The sequence below is a fragment of the Cryphonectria parasitica genome (assembly GCF_011745365.1).
Source record: "Cryphonectria parasitica EP155 unplaced genomic scaffold M406scaffold_5, whole genome shotgun sequence".
In the NCBI taxonomy this organism is placed as follows: Eukaryota; Fungi; Ascomycota; class Sordariomycetes; order Diaporthales; family Cryphonectriaceae; genus Cryphonectria; species Cryphonectria parasitica.
Genome location: NW_024468913.1, coordinates 3,968,132 through 3,989,393, shown reverse-complemented (window position 1 = coordinate 3,989,393; position 21,262 = coordinate 3,968,132). Strand labels below are relative to the sequence as shown.

Below are 21,262 nucleotides of genomic sequence, written 5' to 3'. Positions count from 1 at the left end.
GTGTCTGCGACGGACTATATAAGCAACTCCGGACCGCAGAGGATGAAGCACAGGATCACTGCCTTCAGAACCGAGTCAGGCAAAACGGTACAGTAACGGTTGTCGAACGGATATTGATTGATGATTGTTGTAAAGAAAAAGGCTGAGTAAAATCATCTATGCGAGTGGACGCACCAATGAGGTGCGTCCCCTGGTCCGTGCCCTGCCTCACAAGGTCAAGGCAACACCCCCCCCCCCTGCTACGTGCTGTAGCTATCTACTCCTTGGGGAACCCTAACCCTGAAGACCTAACACAACGTCGAAGCAATAGCAGGCATCTATTTCTCTCCAGGAACCCGCGCCGCCCAACCACACAGTCTGTGACGGCTTTGTTCAGGTGGAAAACCAGGGAACCAGCCTCGACAGGACCAACTCACCTTTCCTCCTTGCGCGCTGGGTCGTTTGTATATCATGGCCGCCAAGAGGGATCTTGCATCCATCACGGAACCCGACGACGAGGACCAGTCAGCCCCAACCACGTCCATCAAGCGTGCGCGCAACGCCAACCACCCTCAAAGGAAGAAAGCTGTACCACATACGAGGCAGCAGCAACAGCAGCAGCAACAGCAACAAGAGCCTGCTACTGATATCACCTACGGACAGCGATGCTGCTTCCCAGGGCTTCATGGGCCAGCCGCCATCATCGATGAGGACCTCGACTTGGAGGACGACACTGATGCGCTCGCCTATCTCAGATCTGTTCGGTAAGTCTTCTATTCCCAATCCTCATTATTCTTCTCCTCCTCCTCCTCTCAAGACATTCTGCTGGACCTTGGCTGAACCTCTTCTTTCCTCCTCTCCCCGCTACACAGTTCTACACACAACATGCTGATATGGTGAGTAAATCACAGTCAACAGGCCAGCGGCATCCCCCACCTCCTCGTCGCCCCCAGGTCAGGACCACAGCTGCCCAAGACCCGCGCTGCTGATGAGCCAGAAGACCCCGCCAGCGGCGCAGACGGCCCTGCCGACCGCAGCATCTACTCCAACGGCTATGGTGATTCTCGCGGCTACTACGCAGACGGCGCCTACACCGCCGCCCCCGACGACACCTTCTCGGATCCCAAAGGCCATGGCGACGACGACTACGACGACGACGCTAGAAACGAGACCCAGAACGACAGAGCAGACGAGACCGCGCGTGTGGACACCGCCTACCTCGCCTCCCTCGCCTCGCGCTTCCTGGCCCTCCGCGCCCTCCTGCGCCGCACCCCTCCACCCCGCGCCCTCGCCGCCCTCCCGCCAGACCAGTCCCCCCACGTGGGCCGCTTCGGCCGCGACTCGCACACCTTCGCCATATGGTCGGCGCGCCTGCGGCACGCAGACCCGCACCCGGCGCAGGTCGCCGCCATGGACAAGGGCGCGGTGCTGCGGGTGCTGCGGGTGCTCCTGGGCGGCAAGTTCCTGCGGGCGGGCGTCGAGCTGCGCGAGAGGACGAGCCGGTGGCTGTGGGCGCTGCTGGCCCGGCTCCCCGACGGCGGCGAGATGGACCACACCGAGGTCGGCCACGTGCGCGAGCTGGGCAAGCGGGCTGCGCTGCTGATGCACACGCTGCGGGAGATGGCCCTGCTCAGGGAGGAGGTCGAGCTGGGGGTTCATGACGAGGGTGCTGATGCCGAGGCGTGGGCTGGTGGGGGTGAGGACGAGGACGAGGATATGGGCGAGGGCGAGCAAGGTGAGGATGAGGATCAAGGACAGGAGCAGCCACCACCACCACAAGCACTGTCAGACGACAGGGACACTGAAGACGGTGAGATTGCTGATGAACCACCTGTTGTCGCGACGACGGGCCCTGAGGAGGAGGAGGAGGAGGAGGAGGAGGATATTGAGAGCGCAAAAACAAGGCTGCTAGCGAGTCTGGATGTCAGTGTCTCCAGCCGCCGGGCCTCCTCTTCCTCCTCTTCCTCCTCCGAACTCGAACCCACCACCGCCACCCTGACACAGCAGGGAGAAGAGATGGCTTCTACTGACCCGGCTCGGGCGCGCATGAATATGCGGGCTACGCTCAACATGATTCTGACGGTTGCGGGTGAGTTCTATGGGCAGAGGGACCTGCTTGAATTTCGTGACCCGTTTCATGGGATTTGAGGATGGGTGGGCTTGGACGCACTTAGTCTGACCATAGGTGAGACAGTGAAAGAGAACCAACCAAACGGCACGTCTTATATCACGGAGTACAGCACGCATACGTATTTGATACGCACATATCGGTCTTGTAGGAGGAGTACTGAAGGGTCTGGATAGCATCCTCGTAGTTATTCATTTCTCCCTCAAGCCTGTCTGAATCCTCCTTTCCGAATGGGAAAGATAATAGAGCAAGCAAGCTCATGACAATCTTTTTCCCATCATCTCCCTTGCAATCAGCGTAATGAGACAAGTACATGCATGTTGAGAACCCCTCAGAGAAGCCCATCCATCATCTAGGGGAGGACCCCTGACCATAAAACGCCGCGCTCATGCTAATGGCATGCAGATTCCCAGATGATAATAGGAAAACACAAACGGAGAAACCAGAGAAAACAATAAAATCACCACTCTCCCCAAGTTTGCCCTGGCAGTAAACAATATGCCAAACTTTATCATCAGCCACTCTTCCCCATCCATTTTTGGACAGTCTTGCTCCGCCGTAGCCTTTCCTTTCCTGTCCTAACTTGTGGATTTTGATGACCATCCATCGTCATCCTAGGTCTCCATAGGGTCGTCTGCCAGCACTCGGTAGTCCAAGAAATCTGCATCTGGAAAGTCGTCCTCGTCCAGCATCATGTTCTCCTGACCCAGTTGGCCCAGAGCCTTGTCGTCCACGCCCGCGATGGTCACAGCAGGGATGATGACACCACCCGCCCGCAGGCTCCGACGTAGCTTCTTAGGAACGGCCATGACCCGCGTGTTGTCCCATCCTACCGGTACCAGGCTCCGTGGGCTGACCTGGCCGTCCATCCAGTCGCCGCTGGGGACTTGCAGGCAGCTTGACACGGAGGGAGTGTCGCTCTCCTCACCGTCGTCATATACGCGCTTCTTGTTGGGTGCGAGGCTGGTTGTGCTGCTGGCCACGGAGGTCTGGCTGCTGCTGAGCGAGGGGACGTCATCGAGTCCGGGGAGGGCGTCGTGGTGGTGGTGGAGGGCGTGCGAGCTGACGGGCCCGGCCTCGGAGTGATGATACGAGAGGGAGGAGGAGGGCTGGGAGGCGAGGCCGCCGACCTTGTTGATGCCGCAGAAGGGAAGGAGCTCCCGCTGGGCGGTGGTATAAGAGGAGGAGGACGGGATGTGGGTGGTGCCAATGGGTGTAGGAACGACAGTGAGGGCAGGCTGTCTGCGGTCGAGGTCGTCGAAGAGGGCCAAGGCGCTGTAGGGGCCGCCTGTCTTGTAACCCTCGGGCACGGACTTGCGGATGCGCATGCCCACGTTGAGGAGGTTGGACTGGGTATCTGTGGGCAGCACGGGCCGCGAAGGTCTGCCGTCCTCGTAGACGTCAGATGAGGTGGTGGTTGCGTGGAAGAAGGAGGTGATCTGGCGCTGGGCGGGATCACTGGCGGCACCGGCAAACTGGCGCTTGGCTCGTGGGGCGGGCATGATGGCTATCCGAGACCTATGTCTTGCGGGGGCTGGGTGGTGGGTGGTTGCACAGATCGTCTTCTTGTTGTGCGTACTAGCAGCAGGCAGGCTGATGGTATCCGAGATTGGTGTCCCCTCAACGCATTCAAGAGAGAGACACAGAGAAAGAGAGAAGAACAGCCTGTCCGCGTCTCGTGGGACCGAGGACGGCGGAGGTAAACGGCAGGGGGTTCTCCACGATCCTTGCGTTGAAAAGGACGTGAGTGACGTGGTCAGGATGTCTAGAACTGCACGAGGTGGGTTCTTTCTCTCTTTCCTTTTCCTCTTCGAGGGAGCCTGTAGGCGGGTGGAGCTGTGTCTCTGTCTCTTGTCTTTCTCTTTGCTCCCTCGTGGTGTCTCAGGCTGCAGGGCATACAATGTATAGCCACCGGCCAGGTCCGTTGTTTGGGAAGAGTCAGGTCAAGACAAGACAGAGATGGATGCTGGTGGGCGAAAAAGGGGGCTTTGGATGAGGGAGTGGAAATAGGAAACGAGGCAGTGGAGGAGGGTTGAAAGTTGAGTTGAGTGGAGGTGGAGGAACGGCCAGGCAGTGCCTGCATGGGCCCATTCGATTCACACTCAAACGCAAACACACACACACACACACACACACAAGATGGTGCTGCCGTAGAACGAAAATGGTAGTGACAATAGAAAAACGCTCTTGCATCTGCCAGAGACCAGGGACGATACAAGCAGGTGGGGTCGGGAGGGAAACGCGCGATCCTTGGCCTGATAAAATAGCGAGAGCCCACTGCAGGGGCGCGTTTCTTTGGCGTTGCGGTCGCGTTGTCAGGGTAGTAGATATGGTACAACCTGGCCCAACCTTGCCTATATCTTGTAGTGCTGCGTGCCTTAGCCAGTGGGCAATACAGGCAGACCCATAGGTCAATAATGGCCAACCAAGCTTACAGTGGCGAAGTTGAACGTGACATTCGAGAAAAGAAGCAGTCAGCCTTGGATTGGCGGTCAAGACAATTTTGTCCCCTCTCACTCCGTGTTCTTTTTGCCTTTCGGAGTCCTATTCTCTCTCTTATTTCTTGGTTTTTTTTTTTTATCATCTGTGTTGATTGGGTGCCTACTTTTCCCCCAAGGTGGGGGCCAAAACACTTTTAAAGCATGACTTCCTCCAGAGTAGGCATCTCACCCGAGGACGATGGATTTAGCCAGCATTTGTAGTATTATATACTTAAAGTAGGGGTGGAATTATGAAGAGTTGTCAGTCCTATCGTCTTTCATCGCCTCAGATAGCCCTTCACCACACTACTGGTCATCTTTCCGTCTGTGTCGCCCGGCCCGCATGCACGCAGACAACACAGTGCAACAGGAGGCATCAGGAAGAAGGGAAAGAGTTGCTCTGCAGAGATGTCGTAGACAGTTCTCATAGTACGCTTCGGACAATATAGTCACCACTTCCATTCTCCGTGTCTCTGTGCCCCAGTGATACCCGTTATGTAAACACAAGTCTTGTCTGCTCTGGTGGGTGGGCTGGCAGAGTGAAGCATAGGTGTCGTCATCATACGAATGATAAGAATGGCGATAGATCACAAACATGTCACAATTTGGACATGCACACAACGAGGAGGTATAAAGTCCGTCGGTCCATTACATCGCAAGTCACAAACAAGCTCGAGTACATTTTCCCAACCACGAGTGCGCTCCGGGTATACATAAAAGATAGCAATCCTCAATCAGCGATCCACGTCATCACGTCCAGCAGGCAACCTGTAATGCCATGCATTGCCATGCCCAAAACATCGCAAGACATGGCAGACAGCTTCTAAACGCTCGTGTGAGAATGCACAATTTCCAGCTATCCTCCGGGTGTAGTATCGCAGCATATTCCCCGCTGTGCTTGGGAAAGGGGGAGAAATGCAAGCAACAGTAATAACAGCAACACGGCATGTTTTTCAAAACCACGACCACCACCGTAGCCACCAGTCATCACGATCCTCCGCGCACGTGTCGAATGTGTGTGGGGGAGAGAGAGAACCCGAAAAAAGAAAACTTCGATTTGTTGATGCAAGATATCCGGACCCCAAACGCCACCCCCCGTTTTTGTTCAATCGAGGTTGAATTTTGGAGGTTCCATCTTCTACCCGCAACACAAGGTCGGCCCAAGACCACCTGACTTGTCTAATGTACGCCCTAGATGTCGTCGCCTATGTCGAGTCCATGCCCTTGCATCTTGAGATGTCCGATGTGCCAAACCCCATGGTCGATGCCCTTGTCTCGTCGTAAACAGCCGTCAAGGAGGAAGAGGAAATGGGATGCCGCGAGGCATCTACTTCCTGCGGAAGGAGCAGCCCTCGGTCAGACGAGCCTTGCCACCGGTGGGTTGGCAGAGGACGGTTGTGCAGCCCTGGCAGATGACGACGGTCTGTGCGTGGGAGAAGACGGTGGTGATGGTGAAGCAGCCGGGGCACTTGACGTCCATGAAGAAGGATCGGGGAGCGGGCACCAGAGTCTGTAATGTGATTGTGATGATTAGCACGTGCACCGTCACACGAGATGACCACAGCCCAGCAACGATGTTGTTCAATAGTTGAGCTATTGTGCAGGTAGGTAGGTGAGTGGGGTGGGTGATCGCTTCGTACCTTGAGCTTGTGCTTCTTGGCCTCAGCAGCAGGGCTGGGGTTGAGGAGGTCGACAGCGAGAACCTGTGGTGGGGGAAGAAGTCATGTTAGCATCGTAGATGGGCAACGGCAAAATGCACCCGCACAATCTGCGGGGATGGGGGCCCCAAGCTGTCACGCTGCCTGCAGTGCACTCGTGGAAATGTGGCCCAGATGTTCTCGTATTTAGCTTGTCACCCTGGGTGAGAACATCGTGCATTCAATTGCCTTGTAGTTCGATAGTTCGATAGAGGCTTGATGAGGTTTATCGTGGGCGCACATTTGAGGTCCTGTTTCCCCAAGGCACTGCAGGCAACGACGGCCAGACGGCGGCACTGTCGGTATCGAGAATCGGCTTACCATCTTGACTGTTGTTGTGGATAACTTGACAGAAGTAAAACCGAGAAGGTTGAATTTATGTTGACGAGATCTTTGACGACAAGAACAGTGGTTGTTGATTCGTTGTCGATGGTTGAGTGTCGATGGACAGAGGTCTCGCGGGGAGTGGCGGAGGGAAAAAGTTCGTTTCGGGCTCGAGTTTGCAGGTGGAGATTGCACTTTCAGCCAGCTGCGAACCAGACCAAGACCAGGCCAGAGCAGGTGTCCAGTCACAGCCAGCCGGAGCCCACTCCATTCACCCAAACCTGGGGCGGTCGCCTGTCTTTAGGGCAGTCTGTACACGTGATACGGAGCCAATCACTGGTCTCCATGTGGGGCCGCCTCTCCATGAGCACGCCTTCAAGGAAGCTCGAGCCATGTACCCCGGTAAACTTCAGGGGTCCCCCCTTCTAAGCCTTTCACCCTCTAGAGGGCACCTCCCCAAACCCCACTGTGGGGTTCAACATTGCTGCTCAGGGCTGGCAGACTAGTGTTGGCAGCGTTGAACAACTGGAGGCACTGAGACAAGCAAGAAGCATTCTCCTCTTCCTGTGCATAACACGTTCCTTGAGTTCCTCTTCTTTGCGCAGCCAAGTGGTACTTAAGGAACAATTATCCACTTTACATTAGTCATAAACTGCTTTACGCGTACCTCAAGCTAGGCAACGAGTCTCTTTCCCATCAGCGATTATTTGAGCAGGTCGTCCCTACTCTTTGTCTTCCGCTATACACAACATACAACAGCGTCCGCCACCTCATTGCAGACATGGCCGCACCAGGAGACCAGCGGATAGCAGTGCCTATCGATGATCCAAATGCTGACACGGAATGGTATGTGGCCGTCTTTCCCAACCCGCTCCGGCTGCCTTGCCTGACTTGTGACATGACAGGAATGACATCCTTCGAAAACACGGCGTTATCCCTGAGAAGCCACCAAGTCCTACTCCTATGATTGAGGAGGCCATTTTGGAGGCTCGAAAACTCGCACACGACAACAGGCTCGAAGGCAAGGACCTCGACGAGCTGGACGAGCTCGAGGATGATGAGGACGATGCCTTCCTGGAGCAGTACCGGCAGAAGCGAATGGCCGAGCTGAGCGCCGTCCAGAAGAAATCGGTCCATGGCAGCGTCTACCCACTATCAAAACCGGACTACCAACGAGAGGTGACGGAGGCGTCAAACAATGGACCGGTTCTTGTCAATCTGACTTCATCTACGGGCACAAATGTCGAGTCGAGGGTGCTTTCCGAGTTGTGGAAGCAGGCTGCGAAGGAGTACGGAGACGTCAAGTTCTGCGAAATGAGGGCCTCTCAGGCCATCGAAAACTATCCGGAGAGGAACTGCCCAACTATACTGGTCTACAAGAATGGAGATATCGTCAAGCAGGTGGTCACGCTGGTCACGATTGGCGGAGTGCGCACCAGCATGTTGGACCTTGACAAGATTCTGGTGGAGGTTGGTGCTGTCTCGGACAACGACATGAGAGTACTTAAGAGACGGAGAGCAGCCGAGGATGCCGAAGAGGAGAAGCTGTCGGGCAACAAGGGCATTAAGCAGAGCAAACGGACGGCCGACGATTCCGACGATGACTGGGACTGAGATCAACGTGCCTGAATACTTTGTACCAGTGCCTCTTCTCATTAATTGCTGGGATCCTAGGCTGCCGGGAACCTCAGCTGAGACTACACGATGGGTCGTCCGACGATTCTTCCGTCCCACCACCCAGTCGAATCGGGCCTATATACAGGCCTTACCACCATTTATGCTCGGTACTGTCAAGGAATGTGTCAACAAAACGCAGTGATCTGTGAGCATGGGACGACTTACCCGAAACTCCAGGTTCTCCCTGTCGGTCAGGTCAAGGAACTCGTTGTTTTCCTCGTGCTGCACGGCGAGCCGGTCCCTCCTCCGGTTCTCCCAGGCGTAATACAACATCAGTATCGCAGTCATCACACATGCGAAGGCACTTGTCACGACTATACTGATCTTGGCCGGGATGTACTCTGGCGCATCAGCGCCCCTGAAGGTCAAGGGCCCAATGATGTTGCCGAGACCTGCATCTCCCAATCAGCCACCGTGCGCCCCCCTTGCACGCCATGTCTGGGGGAAGGTTTAGAAAATGAGCACTCACAAAAAGACATGAGAAGGACTGCGTTCATTGTCACCTTCTTGGTATGTCCTGCATAGTTGGCGCCAGCATACGAATACAGTAATGGCAGACTGGATCCGATAACGTTTGTCAGGTAATTCCCGGTTAGCTTGGCCCCCTGGTTATCATCCGGAGCGAAAGCCAGCAGACAGCCGCCGAGAACGCCGCCAATGAGACAGCATGGGATGATAATCCAGCCTCGCACGTTGTAGCGGCCTGCCAGACCCGTCGCGGTAAGGACCGAGATGATGGCGATGATGCCAGACGGAATCGACAGCAGCGCCGTCTGCTCCGACGTGTATCCAAATCCCTTGATGATGGTCGCCTGATACGAGCTCACAGCGCCGTTTGGCACATTGGACGAGATGGTGATGAGGCTGATCAGCCACGTCTGCGGATCGCGGAAACACTCCCACGCCTGGTGCGGCTTGAAATGCTTGTTCTCGATACCTGTCTTGTTCTCTCGCAGCCTCTCAATCGCCCAAATCTTCTCATCGTGCGTCAGAAACTTGCACTTCATCGGATTGTCCGGCACGATTAGCATCACAAGTACCCCCACGGCGACAGTGATGAGCCCAAACACGAGGAACATGATCTGCCACGACGTGAAGGTCTTGCTGGTGTAGTGCTGGAACCCGTAACTCGAGATGGCCCCGATGACGCTCCCCGTGCCGGTGCCGACGTACCAGAACCCAACCCGAGGCGGCTGCTCGGCCCTCTTATACCACATCGTGGTGATGAGGATAAGAGCGGGCGCAACGGCGGACTCGAAGCAGCCCAGCAGTACGCGCAGCACGACAAGGCCGGCCCAGTTCTTGGCGGTGGACACAAGGGCAGTCATAACCCCCCAGAGGGCGATGTTGGCGCCGAGGTACTTGGCTGTGGGAAGTCGCTGCATCAGGTACCCTGTGGGTAACTCGAAGGCCAGGTAAGTGACATAGAAGACCAACGCAAGCTGAGAGAACTGGTCGGAGGAGACTGGAGTCGGCATAGTCAGCATATATTTGTTTCCAGGAGAATTAGAGTGTAGGGGCTACGCATTACTGTTTGTATCATCCTCAAGGCCCATCACGTTGGCGTAATTTACTATATTATTACTTGATGTAAGCCACGCGCCGCGGTCACGAACAGGGCCCCATCAAAAGATCTCACCAAGAGTTTTGTCGAGATATTGCAGATTATAGCACGCCCCTGCACCAAAACAGCAGTCAGCAACTTTGCGCTTACCTCAAGACATCCATTTCAAGGTCGAAGAGGAAAGAAGAGGAGGGAAAGGACTTGCACATCAGGGGAACAATGCGCCAGTCGATCTTCCGGACCAACGTCTTCTCATCAACCTCTGTCACCGTCGTGTTCCCATCATTGTTCAAGAACTCGAGCGCAGCGTCCACTTTATCGTGCGCGATGGTCTGCTGCTTCTCCGTATCCATGGTGAGGGGCTTGTCTGATGTTACGCCGTCTTGGTCTCGGGACATCTTCTCTGTGGCCATGTTCAGTGCGGTCTGGGCTGCATTAAAGGCGCAGGCGGGTTCTTCTTTTGACCAAACGAAAGAACGCAGTGAAAGGATACTCGCAGAGGAAGATGCTGTTCTGTCTTGTCTACTGGGTACAAAAATTGCTGGGAGGTGTGCATCTAGATAAATGGCACGTTACTTGCCCCCTCCCACAGCATGGAGGCACACCGTGTATAACATCTCAAGATAGGCAAAATGTGCTGAGAGGGGGGTCCTACCGGCTGGCTTGTCTCCTTCTCACTATTCTCAACTGCGCCGCATGGTTGTACTATGTACATGAACTATGGCAGACACACACCTGGCACACACAGACGAGGCGCTTGCATACACAGACATGGTCATCTTCATTTTCCCTACTGCACAAGGTATCAGCGGCAGTGGGACGGCATGCAGTGTCGGCAGAAAGACAGCAGGGGTGGGATGGCTCTCGGGGATATCACATCCATCTCACTGCATGACGTCGTCGAAAAAGGACAGAGGCAGACCAGAATGCTACCAGGGAGATAAGGGACAAGCGACAGCCATTGGAGACTGAGAGCAAGGGCATGGGAGAACTCTAGATCTGACTCCTCGGCACGCTATGCTGTAATGTACAATGGAGATTGTCGTGCGGTGTTGCAGCGAGGACCGCTCGGGACGAAAACAACCCTGAGAGAGGGGCTGCATTTTGCCGGAGATATCAGTGATCGTCGTTGCAGAGATGATATCTGACGATAAGTACCTTGCTTATTGGGGACTTTTTTATATATATATTTTTATTCGTTTCTGAGAGCCTTGCTGAGACGACTACGAAAAGGACCAGCTAGCATCTGATAAGATGCACAGATCGGGTTCCTCTCATGCCCACCGGTCGGTCTGCGGTATCCCAGCATTTCCGGACAGGCTCCGTCTCGGGCATTCATCCGACTCATGGATGGACCATTACATATAAAAGTACTCTCAAACACCAAGCTTGATCCAGGGGCGCGGCAAAGTTTCGACAACCTTAAAACGGGGAGCACTTCGGGATAAAAAAACTCTAATGAGAGAACACATGTTCTGACGATAGACCTTGCTAAGGCAATACGTTACAAGTCCTGGCTGCTAGTGTCGATGCCCTCACCAAGGAACTCCAGAGGTCGCAGCATCCACAACAGCCAACACGCTCTGCCCAGGAAACACGACTCCGCCTTTGCTACAACCAGTGATGAGTGCTGCTTGTCTTGAATCTCGTGGAAGAAAAGACGTTTACGAAGATGAAAAAGGTGATGATCGGAGCAATGGGTAGCTGATGCAGTCACTGCTCTGGCTTGCAATAGGATTGCCTGGAACCTGTTTGTGTCTAAGTGATACATGGTGTCGGGAAGATCTGGTTTGTTGCTCAAATGAGGTTTGAATATGTGCTGACAAGACAGTGCTTACTGCTACAGAGCAACCTTTGCATGGTGAGGTTACTATGCAGAAACGTATGAGTGGGAAAGGACGTCCTCGATCTCTTTCCAGTGAGGCTCCTTGTGCTACACTGTAGGGTACTGTGGGGCACTGTGTCATTTGTACTGTCGAACGCGCCTCCAACCTACCCCTCACAGCTCAACTCAAACGCGACCTCAGCCACCGCACCTCGCGCAGTTCTACCCTCACTCCACATCCTCACCTCACACTGGGTTTCATTTGTTCCCAAATTCATTTGAGATTAAGGCACAATTCTTCCTACTCTTGGCCTTTTTTTCTTCTTCCAAAAAATAAGGAGATTGAGGCAGCGTTCGGGTCCAAGGTCCAAGTAGTCATCCTCCTTGTTTACTTGTTCAAGTTCCCGCAAACACACTGTGGGCCCCCCGAGCAGAAGAGGACGCGCTCTTCTTGGGTCCGAGATCGATCTGGGGTATTATGGGTCGAGGGATTTGAGTCCCATTCGATACAAGTGTCCTGTACAAATTCCTGAACACGCTCTTACCGCACAGTCAGTTCCCAGCATGGACCACGGCCAGGACGAGGAGCCCGCGCTTCCTCCCTACAGCGCTGATGTACAATCTCTTCCCCCTTTGGCCAAGAGAAAGCGAAGCACACCCTCTCAGCTCTTCTCAGACTCGAGCGAGCTGGCCATTTTCTCCAGCGACGATGACCCAGCTGTTGAGAATTACACCCAGGGCCGCCGCAAGAAGCAGTACGTCGGGCCCTGGGACAGGCAGCGACCAGTAGAAGACCACGAAGATGATCACCTCCCCGGGCCTGCTGCTCAGAAGCGCAAGTTTCAGCGCCAGCACGACAGCGGCGTCTATCTGGGCAGCGACGACAAGTCCTCGTGTGATGGCATCCCGAGCGAGCCTCCTCCCCCTCCTGCGGAGCCCTTCTCGCTCTCGCAGGCCTACCAGGTCCCGCGCTCCTCCCAGGCTGCTGGCATCTCGCCCGCCGAGGCCGAGGCCCGGAGGAGGATCCTGTACCGTATGGAACAAGGGGATGAGTGGATCGACTTATCGTAGGTTTCTTGCCCCGCCCTCGTCTCTCTGCACGCGTTTCCCTCCTATAGTGAGACGGGATCGAATGGTTCCCTTCACACAAGGCTCCTGCTAACTGCGCCTACTCACAATGTTAGGGCCATTGGGCTGGAGCAGATCTCAGACGACACCATTTCCGTCCTGTCTGAGTTTGAGCGTATCCCCATCGTCGCCAAGGGCGTACCATTTTCGCATTCGCCTCCACAGCTCAAGCTGTTTCTCTTCCACAACAGCCTGACCCGGCTCCCCAGGGCCGTCTTTGACCTGGACCGCATGACCGTCCTGAGCCTGCGCGGCAACCAGCTGACTGAGATCCCGCCGTGCATCCTCAGGCTCAAGAACCTCAAGGAGCTGAACGTGTCGCAGAACCGCCTGCGGCATCTGCCCTTTGAGCTTCTGGAGCTCATTTACGACACGCGCAGCCAGCTGGACTGCCTGAGTGTGTTTCCAAATCCTTTCTATCAGCCGCACACTACCGACCAGAAGCCCGCCTGGGAGAGCGGCGCCCACCCTCCGCACATGCATGATAGAGGCAACTGGTGGTTGTTCAAGCCCGATCATGCCAGCGGCTACTATGCACGTCAATGGGCGCGCACGCCGGTGCAGTGCACTGACACACAGGGCAGGGTGTACTCAGACTTTCGGATCGACGAGGGCGCCACACACCTGGCCACAGAACCCCTCGGCTCGGCCCCGTCATCTCCCCGCAAGCACCCGAACCCGGGGAGCGGGCTCAATCATACAAGGGTGTTCTCGCTCATGGAGCTTGCCCTGCAGACCTGTGTGCGCAACACCCCTCCGAGCGGCTGGGGCGAGTACCTGGACCAGAAGAGGTTCCCCAGGCTGGTCAACGTCCTGGAGGATACCACCTCCAAGTACAAGACGGGGGAGAGACCCTGTACGGTCTGCGGCCGATCTGTTCTCAGGCCGGCCGCGCAGTGGATGGAGTGGTGGGAGATATGGTTCTACACGCCCCCGGTGCATGATGAGGGGATGGTCGCGAATCTCCAGCCGCTGCAGGGCCGGCTGGAGTTGGAGCCGGGCCAGAGACTGGTTTCGTTCCTCAGGCAGGCGTGCTCGTGGAATTGTGTCGAGCGTCCGGTTCGGGGACTGAAGCCGGCGTCAAAAACGATACTGACGGAGAAGGCAGCTGGCAAGGGCGTTGAATGAGATATTTCATGTCTGTCTCTAGATAAATCATAATGATGACGATGAACACCACCACCACCACCTGGATCTTCTTTCAAGTACTGGCAGTGGATGACGCCCAAGAGGGAAGCAAGTAATAATATGACGCTCAAGAGGGAAGCAAGTAATAATATGACGCTCAAGAGGGAAGCAAGTAATAATACTACTGCTACCTGAAATGATGTATCAACAATCACTACTGCAGTTGTCACTCTTCCAGACGCACAACAGATTGCTAATCCTTGCTGCCTTTTGAGACTTGCTGCCGCGGCCTTAAGATATCAGACCTTACATATGTGAGCTTCTCATCCGAGAGTAGTCCTTCATCCTCTTTCACATCTTGTTCTTCATGTCGCATTGTTCAGGGCGGACCCCAGCTTGGCCCCTCTCTGATAAACGAACAAGGCCTCGTCCTTGCCAGCAAAACTCGGCAAGGGGATCTGCACGACCTTGGTCCAGCCCGGCTGCTCTCTCTCCATGTACTCGTCCAGCGTGCAGTCCCGAAAGCTCGTGTACCCGTTATGGTTCTGTGTGCCCACGACGGCAAGCGTGTCCCCCTTGTACGCCTTGAGAAGATCCCTCGTAAACCCGCCTTCGGCACCACCGCCCGCCCCGCCGCCGACCACAGGGTACACCATCAGCAGAACGAGGTCCTCGCCGCCGCCGTTTCTCCCGAGCCACTTCACTCCGTCCATGATGGCCGTGTCACCGACCCAGGTCGCGCGCCACTCGCTCTGTGCGCTATCGACAGGCGCCACAGCGACGCCGTGCTGCCGCAGCATAAAGGCCCAGTAGCCATTGCCGCTGCCGACGTCGGCGACTGTGCGGCCCGCGGCGACCAGACGCAGTACCTCAAGGCTCTCGTACGAGGGGACGGCGCAGCCAAAGTGGTGCATCAGCACGGGGAGCAGGTGGTGGCTCTGGGAGCGGGCCTCGGACTCGGGGTTGGGCCCACACCACTCGAGGTTGAGGCACGACCAGGCCCAGAAGTCGAAATAAGGATTGGACGGGATATCCTTGGCAGTGGCTTTCTTCTTGGGGATGTTGAGATGAGGGCCGCCTGGGTGGAGGTAGCGTTTTGAGGTGAGGTGGGCGGCGACGCTGGCGCGAATGCTGTCCCTCTTGGCGTTGGCGCCGAAGGCTTTGAGGGCGGACGAGGTCAGGGTGTTGGGGAGAAAGATGGAGATGTAGGCCTCGACGTCTTGTCTAGAGGGAGGGCCTGGGAGGGGCGGCGACGAGGAGGAGGAGGAGGAGGAGGAAGAGGGGGCGGCGTACCAGGCGTGAAGGCCATTGACGCCGCCGAGGTTGACGATATGTTGAACTTGATTCAGGTAAACGGTGCTGATGGCATGGTAGGCGTATGTGTCGTTGGGCGGGAGGCTGAAGTAAGCCTTGATGGCGCCGGCGAAGTCATCTTTCTGGAGGAGAGAGGCGACGCGAGAGGTGGTCTCTGGGTCTTTGGCGAGGGCTGCCGGGTCGAAGTTGGACGAGCCCACACAGCTTGGTTGCTTGGCCATCTCTCCTCTAGACTCTCTACCCTCTCTCTCTCTCTCTCTCTCTCTCTCTCTCTCTCACACACACACACACACACATACACACACACACTCACTTCTGTTCTGTTCTTTTCTTTTCTCCTCTTTCTTTTCCTTAATGGGGCCCGACCTTGTATCGTAAACTATGGTACAAGCATGGATTGGCAAAAGCAGAGGTTTCCTCTTACAGTGAAGTGCATGTGCACAGACAGTTGTGTGTGTGGGTGAGAATCAAATCTGCCTAGTGACGTCTTGGATTGATAACCGAGTGCGACTGCGACTGCAACTGCAACGGGTGTGGGTGGGACTTTCCCCGGAACGACCCGTTCCTCAGGTCATCCCACTCGTCTACAGTATCGTGAGTGTTTCTCTTTCTGTCCGTCCTCTTCCTCCTCATTTTCCTCTCGTAGCCAAAGATAGACAAAGACCAAAATGGACTTAAGAGAGCAGCTAATTTTACTAGACAATCTGTGTTTCTGCTGAATTTACCATATTTGTCATTATTGTCCGAGCCTACGGCCAGTGTCCAGTAAGGGCTGCATTGCCTACATGCCGTCTCCGTTTTGTACTTTACCCACCATGGTTTAAGGCAACATGGAGAGAGTGTGTGTGCGTGTGTGTTGTGTGGATGGATCGAGTATACATGTCTTAACTGTTCTCTTCGTGTTTTCCTTTTCTTGTACTACTGCCTATCTTCTTTCCCTTTCTGGGTTACCTTTTACTCTTTCCGCCGTTTCATCGTGTTGCTTTTTCTGGTTCGTTTTTCTTTCAATTTTCTTTTCCTATCTTTTTCTCTTGCCCCCAAAACTTGCCGCTCTTTCAGAAGTTTCTGGCGAACCGTGTGCCGGTCTTGTCTTGGGCACCTTCCGTGGACTATTTGCTCGTGGCTGTTTCCTTACCGTGTGGCTTTCCCGGCCCCGCCCCGTTCTCTCTCCCTCGTCCCTACCCCCTCTTTTCTGTCACGCTTGTTCTACTCACTCAAAGCATATCATTTTTCTTCCCGTCTCAAATCTGCTTGTAACTTTTGTCATCCAATCTGTTATCCGCCCCCCCCCCCTCCCACCCCGGCGCCCCATCTACCGTCACATTCAATCAATGCTCAGGCTCTTAATTTTTTGGATGTGACCTCAACACAAACCTTGCCCTGCGTTAACCGTTTTTTTCTTCTTTCATCATCCTAACCAACCAACCAACCAGCCAGTTTGATACGAATCCAATTTCAATACACCCCCTCGACTCTTTACTTTTTCTCGTTCTTCTCATCTTTTCCTTCTCCTCCTGTTTCACGGGCCTTGTACTGTATATTCTGGAAACAGACTTGCCCCCTTTTTATCCCTCTTAGCTCACCTCCTCCTCTTTACTTCTTCCTTTCTATATATATATATACAAAGAGCTCGACCCAGCTCCATCAGACGAACACAGCCTCCACACAACCATCCAGAGAAAGTGCCCACGACGGTAGAAGAGCCGACTCCCATCACCAGTTCATCACCACAACGCCACGCCATAGGCATCATCATTCCATCGTCCGACAATCCGATGCCTTTGTGTTTACAACTGAGCAGAGGGCTAGTACCAGGTCCTTAAAGCCGTAGTGCCTACCCACCTTTCGCTTTGCTCTGCCCACTACTGGGAGCATCTTGGGGACAGCTGCTCGCCACTCGACCTCTTCCTGGTCCTCGTCTTTCTCACCCTCCATCATCCTGTGGAACTCGAGCTTTTCATATTCCACCTTAGCTCGACCGAACGCCCACGAGAACTCCGGCCTGAAGCAGTGATGGACCCTCTTCACCAGACCGACTCGGCCATCTCGGTCGCCTCCTCCTTTAACAAGGACGAGGGCAGCGTCCGTGATGCCCACCCCTATGGAACTCCATCAGCCTCTGGGCGTGCACCACCACCCACTCGGGCTCAAGCCGCCTCGGATGACCGCCACTCACAGGCCTCTGTCGACGCTGACCACGACTCCACACCGGCTTCGATTGACCCGCGCCAGGAGGCTGTCCCCAGCTTCGTATCACAAGTACAACCACCACCAGCCTCTCCAGCAGCGGGCAGCGGACTTGTTGCCCCCTCCTCCGTGGACCTTGCCTCTAGCCATCATACCCCACAGGAGGAAGCCCATGCTGATCACACTCCTCTCCTTCCGAGATCACCCTCGCCACCACCATCACCACCAACAGATACCGCGCATCACCTCGTAGCTTCAGAGCCTGCGGTCAGCTCGCCCGCCGCATCACCAGCACTAGCACCAGCAGACCTCTCCACACATGCTACAGGCGGTGATGCGTCTGGCAGTGGCCAGTTCCAAGACCAGAACCATGAAGCAGATCCTGATGCCCTGACCCAGTCGGGAACCGGCGCCATCATCATCGACCATGAGCAGCTTGAGCTGGAGTCGGATCCAGGATACGAGTCGGATCGTGCCAGCTTCGCGTCCACGTCTTTGTCCAGCAGCGTACGAGACTACCTGTTCGAGAACGGGAGGCGCTACCACAGATTTAGGGAGGGGAGGTACAACTTTCCCAACGACGAAGCAGAGCAGGATCGCGAGGACATGAAGCACACATGCGTCAAGCTGCTGTGCCAGGAGCAGCTATTCTTTGCCCCGATCCGCGATGGGAGTCTGCATAACATCCTCGACATCGGGACGGGTACGGGCATCTGGGCTCTCGAGATGGGCGACCAGTTCCCCTCAGCCAACGTCCTCGGCATCGACCTAAGTCCTATACAGCCGGACTGGGTGCCCGCCAACGTGCGCTTCGAGGTGGATGACGCCGAGAGCCCGTGGATTCATCCCCTAGATCATTTTGATTATATACACACCAGGCACACCGTCATGGCCATCAAGGACTGGCCAAAACTGTACCGGACAGCTAAAGAGTGAGTGACTCCCTTTCCCCCCCCCCCCCTCTTCTCTCAGGCCCCGCCATGTCTCATATCTCATGTCTCATGTCTCTCTGCGGCGTTTGGTTGTTGACCTCTTGTCACTATTTGCATAGTCACCTTCGCCCCGGCGGCTGGATCGAGTCGCAGGAGATCTACCACTACCCAATCTCTTTGAACAACTCAATGCCCCCGGACCACCCCGTCGCACAGTACTGGGCACTGATCCACCAAGGCCTCAACCGGCTGGGCATTGACTTCCAGGCAGCAGCTGGTGGCAAGATCGCGGCTATGATGCGCGACGCAGGCTTCGTGAACGTGCAGGAGCGCATATTCCACGTGCCACTCGGCACCTGGCCCAAGCACCCAGAACTCAAAGTGGTCGGCGAGTACTGGAGGCACATCCTCCTCGTAGGGGCACAGGCCATCGCCCTGGGGCCTCTGACCCGGGGCTGCGGCTGGACCAGGGAGGAGGTCGAGGTGTTTTTGATCGAGCTGAGGAAGGCTTATTACGACAACAACTGTCTCATGTACATGCCCATGTACGTGACATATGGCCAGAAACCGGAGCACTGACAGACATAAAAGATGCCCGGCTGGCTGGCTGAGCCTGACGACGATTTTTTTATTATTATATATTTTTACGCTTGCTTGACAGCCTGGTATATGGTGCATGGCGATCTGGGCTGATGATGCCAGAGTTATGTGAGAGAATCATCTATGACATATATAAATCTAAATATTTATGTGCACATATATACATGTACGTCTATGTACGAATGAATGAATGAATGAATATGTCAGCGTCTTCAGAGAGAGAGTAAAAAACACAAGAGAAGGGGGGAGGACAAGATGGGAGGGAAAGGAGGATGTCTAGAAGAGGCTGTAATCCGCCTCGTGTTGACCTCGACCCAGCATCATGGCCAGGCAGGAGAAGATGGAAGGGCGGTCAGACCCTTCGCTTCTTGTCACAGCAACATTACAAATGAAGTATCCATCGTCTATCAAGCCCAAGCCACAAAAGCAACATGGCCTGCTCCAAACGTGCTCCTCTGCTGAAATTGCCTGATTGGGAAGTCTTAGCAGTCTGACCACCCTCTCGCTCTCCCCTGGAGAACCTTATGGGACGACCCTGTCCACGCAGTCGATGGGGTCGACGTTTGGCGGGTGAGCTGGAAGAAAGGCAAACGATAAAAGGGAAACTTTCTCTTCCAATAGTATTGCTAGTGCAGCGCCACCAAGTCATCCCGCGGAGGATTTGGAGGGTAGGGACGGGAAAGAGGGAAAGGGGGGGAGGACTTTGATGGGGGGGGGGCGACAGTGTGGTAATCTTTTGGATAGGCCTTTCTGAGGAGAGGGGGGGGGGGGGAGATTAGAATAGAGTGCTGATGAGGTGGGTGACGTGCAGATTAGGCCACTCTGAGCTGAAGGAGGAGCAGGATTGATCTACCACATACGTTACTACTACCAACCAACATGTTTATTTAATTTGTTCGTTTGACTACACAAGATAAAAACTGACTGAGACAGATAGAGTTGATTCACTGGCCTACTAGGGAAACAGTTTACTTGCTTACTAGAACATAGGTCACTCACAATCCAAGGTCGGGACGGTGCTGACGACTTTTGCTCGGTTTATCCGGAGGGGGCAATAGAGGGCAAAGGGAAGCCAACAATTTCAGCACCCCAAGGTACTACAGTAGTATTTTCTAGTGAATGACTGACGTGGCCAGCACACGGCGGCATCTCATGCAAGCCAGACCTAGGAGGGGATTGCTGATCTTTTTCTGGCGGGGGAGGGAGGTGGAGGGAGGGCTTTTTGGCTGGACACCCCTCAGTTTCGACTTTGTACTTTGGTAATCGACAGGTGGGTTTTGGTTCTGGTTTTTTTTTTCTTTTTCCTTCCCCTTGTTGAACCTCGGCCCAACTGATTCTTATCAACTGCACCTGTTCAGTACGTGAAATTTGGGTAGCATTTTAGGCTTTGATGGCTTCCACTGGGGAAAAAGAGAAGAGGAAATTTGTGGGGGGGGGGGGGCAGGATATTTGGAAAGGGTTCTGCATCTTCCGCTGGGCCCCGATGTCACCCAGCAAACAACGGCCGGCGGGGTGGGGAGGAGGAGGCTGGGGGGCTGGTTTCCTCCAGCGCTGCTGGCACTGCTGGGGTTTGGCTGCTGCAGCTAGGTGGTTTTATGGGGAAGGGGGGATGGGTTTGAACCCTGTAAGTACGTACGTACCATGCCTGGGACAGTAAGTAGTAGGAGCATCTTTCACTCTTTTTTGCCATCCCGGGAGTCCGGATTGCTGGGACTAGTTTAGAGACACACCACAAACCACGCCAGCTGGGAGTGTGTGTGTGCCCAGTGTCTCGGATCCCTAAGCTGGCTGGAGGAGCAAGGAGAGAGGAGAGAGAGCCTCATGGGAGAGCCCCTCTCTCTGGTGGCTATTTTTTTTCTTGCTCTTTTCTTTGGTTTTCATTCACACAGTGTCTCGAATATACCATCTGAATAACCGCATCTCCTCATGCTCGGATTCCTCTCCCTTCTCTCCCCCCCTCTCCCTCTCTCTCATCTCGCAGCAAGCCTGGCAAGATGGAGGAGAAAAGGATGAGGGGGTAAAAGAAAGATGACGGAGGAGGTCTAGATCGCCATGCAAGAGGGAGCCTCATCCCTGGTTGCGGCCCATCGGGAGCCTATAGCTTGCTCACTTTTCCCTCCCATGCTGCATGCCCCAGCTGTGCGGTACTGCTAGTATTGTATGTCCCAATCCATAATATTGCTTTTTATCATTATCACTAACTTCCTACTTTCCTACTACTGCTCACAATCCCCGTTAGCCTTGTTCCCACAACGCTGGTCTTGTCGATAAACGGGACCATGCTCCGAGGTCTTTTGGG

General features: G+C 54.9%; 6 protein-coding genes across 6 annotated transcripts; 3 read left to right on the top strand and 3 right to left on the bottom strand.

The window, feature by feature from the left end:
- Nucleotides 1-2,721: 2,721 nt before the first annotated feature.
- M406DRAFT_106951 (uncharacterized protein) lies at nt 2,722-3,609 on the bottom strand (the record flags this gene model as incomplete). The annotated part of the gene is made up of 1 exon (XM_040915214.1): nt 2,722-3,609. The coding sequence occupies one exon, from the start codon at nt 3,607-3,609 to the stop codon at nt 2,722-2,724; it is 888 nt and encodes a 295-aa protein (XP_040776112.1).
- Nucleotides 3,610-5,210: 1,601 nt separating this feature from the next.
- M406DRAFT_55599 (uncharacterized protein) lies at nt 5,211-6,753 on the bottom strand. The gene is made up of 3 exons (XM_040924555.1): nt 6,606-6,753; nt 6,228-6,290; nt 5,211-6,097 (listed from the first exon to the last, which is right to left on the bottom strand). The coding sequence occupies exons 1-3, from the start codon at nt 6,606-6,608 to the stop codon at nt 5,915-5,917; spliced, it is 249 nt and encodes an 82-aa protein (XP_040776111.1). The 5' UTR covers nt 6,609-6,753; the 3' UTR covers nt 5,211-5,914.
- A 459-nt stretch (nt 6,754-7,212) lies between these two features.
- On the top strand, nt 7,213-8,400 carry bdm-2 (phosducin-like protein). The gene is made up of 2 exons (XM_040926391.1): nt 7,213-7,454; nt 7,514-8,400. The coding sequence occupies exons 1-2, from the start codon at nt 7,390-7,392 to the stop codon at nt 8,220-8,222; spliced, it is 774 nt and encodes a 257-aa protein (XP_040776110.1). The 5' UTR covers nt 7,213-7,389; the 3' UTR covers nt 8,223-8,400.
- A 3,931-nt stretch (nt 8,401-12,331) lies between these two features.
- M406DRAFT_218891 (uncharacterized protein) lies at nt 12,332-13,849 on the top strand (the record flags this gene model as incomplete). The annotated part of the gene is made up of 2 exons (XM_040915533.1): nt 12,332-12,741; nt 12,859-13,849. Coding segments are annotated over 2 exons (1,401 nt in total), but the record flags the coding sequence as incomplete, so codon positions are not given.
- A 446-nt stretch (nt 13,850-14,295) lies between these two features.
- Nucleotides 14,296-15,577, bottom strand: M406DRAFT_346892 (uncharacterized protein; the record flags this gene model as incomplete). Its single annotated transcript, XM_040922228.1, has 1 exon — nt 14,296-15,577. The coding sequence occupies exon 1, from the start codon at nt 15,463-15,465 to the stop codon at nt 14,296-14,298; it is 1,170 nt and encodes a 389-aa protein (XP_040776108.1). The 5' UTR covers nt 15,466-15,577.
- Nucleotides 15,578-17,878: 2,301 nt separating this feature from the next.
- M406DRAFT_258859 (S-adenosyl-L-methionine-dependent methyltransferase) lies at nt 17,879-18,942 on the top strand (the record flags this gene model as incomplete). Its single annotated transcript, XM_040917257.1, has 2 exons — nt 17,879-18,363; nt 18,483-18,942. Coding segments are annotated over 2 exons (945 nt in total), but the record flags the coding sequence as incomplete, so codon positions are not given.
- Nucleotides 18,943-21,262: the final 2,320 nt, after the last annotated feature.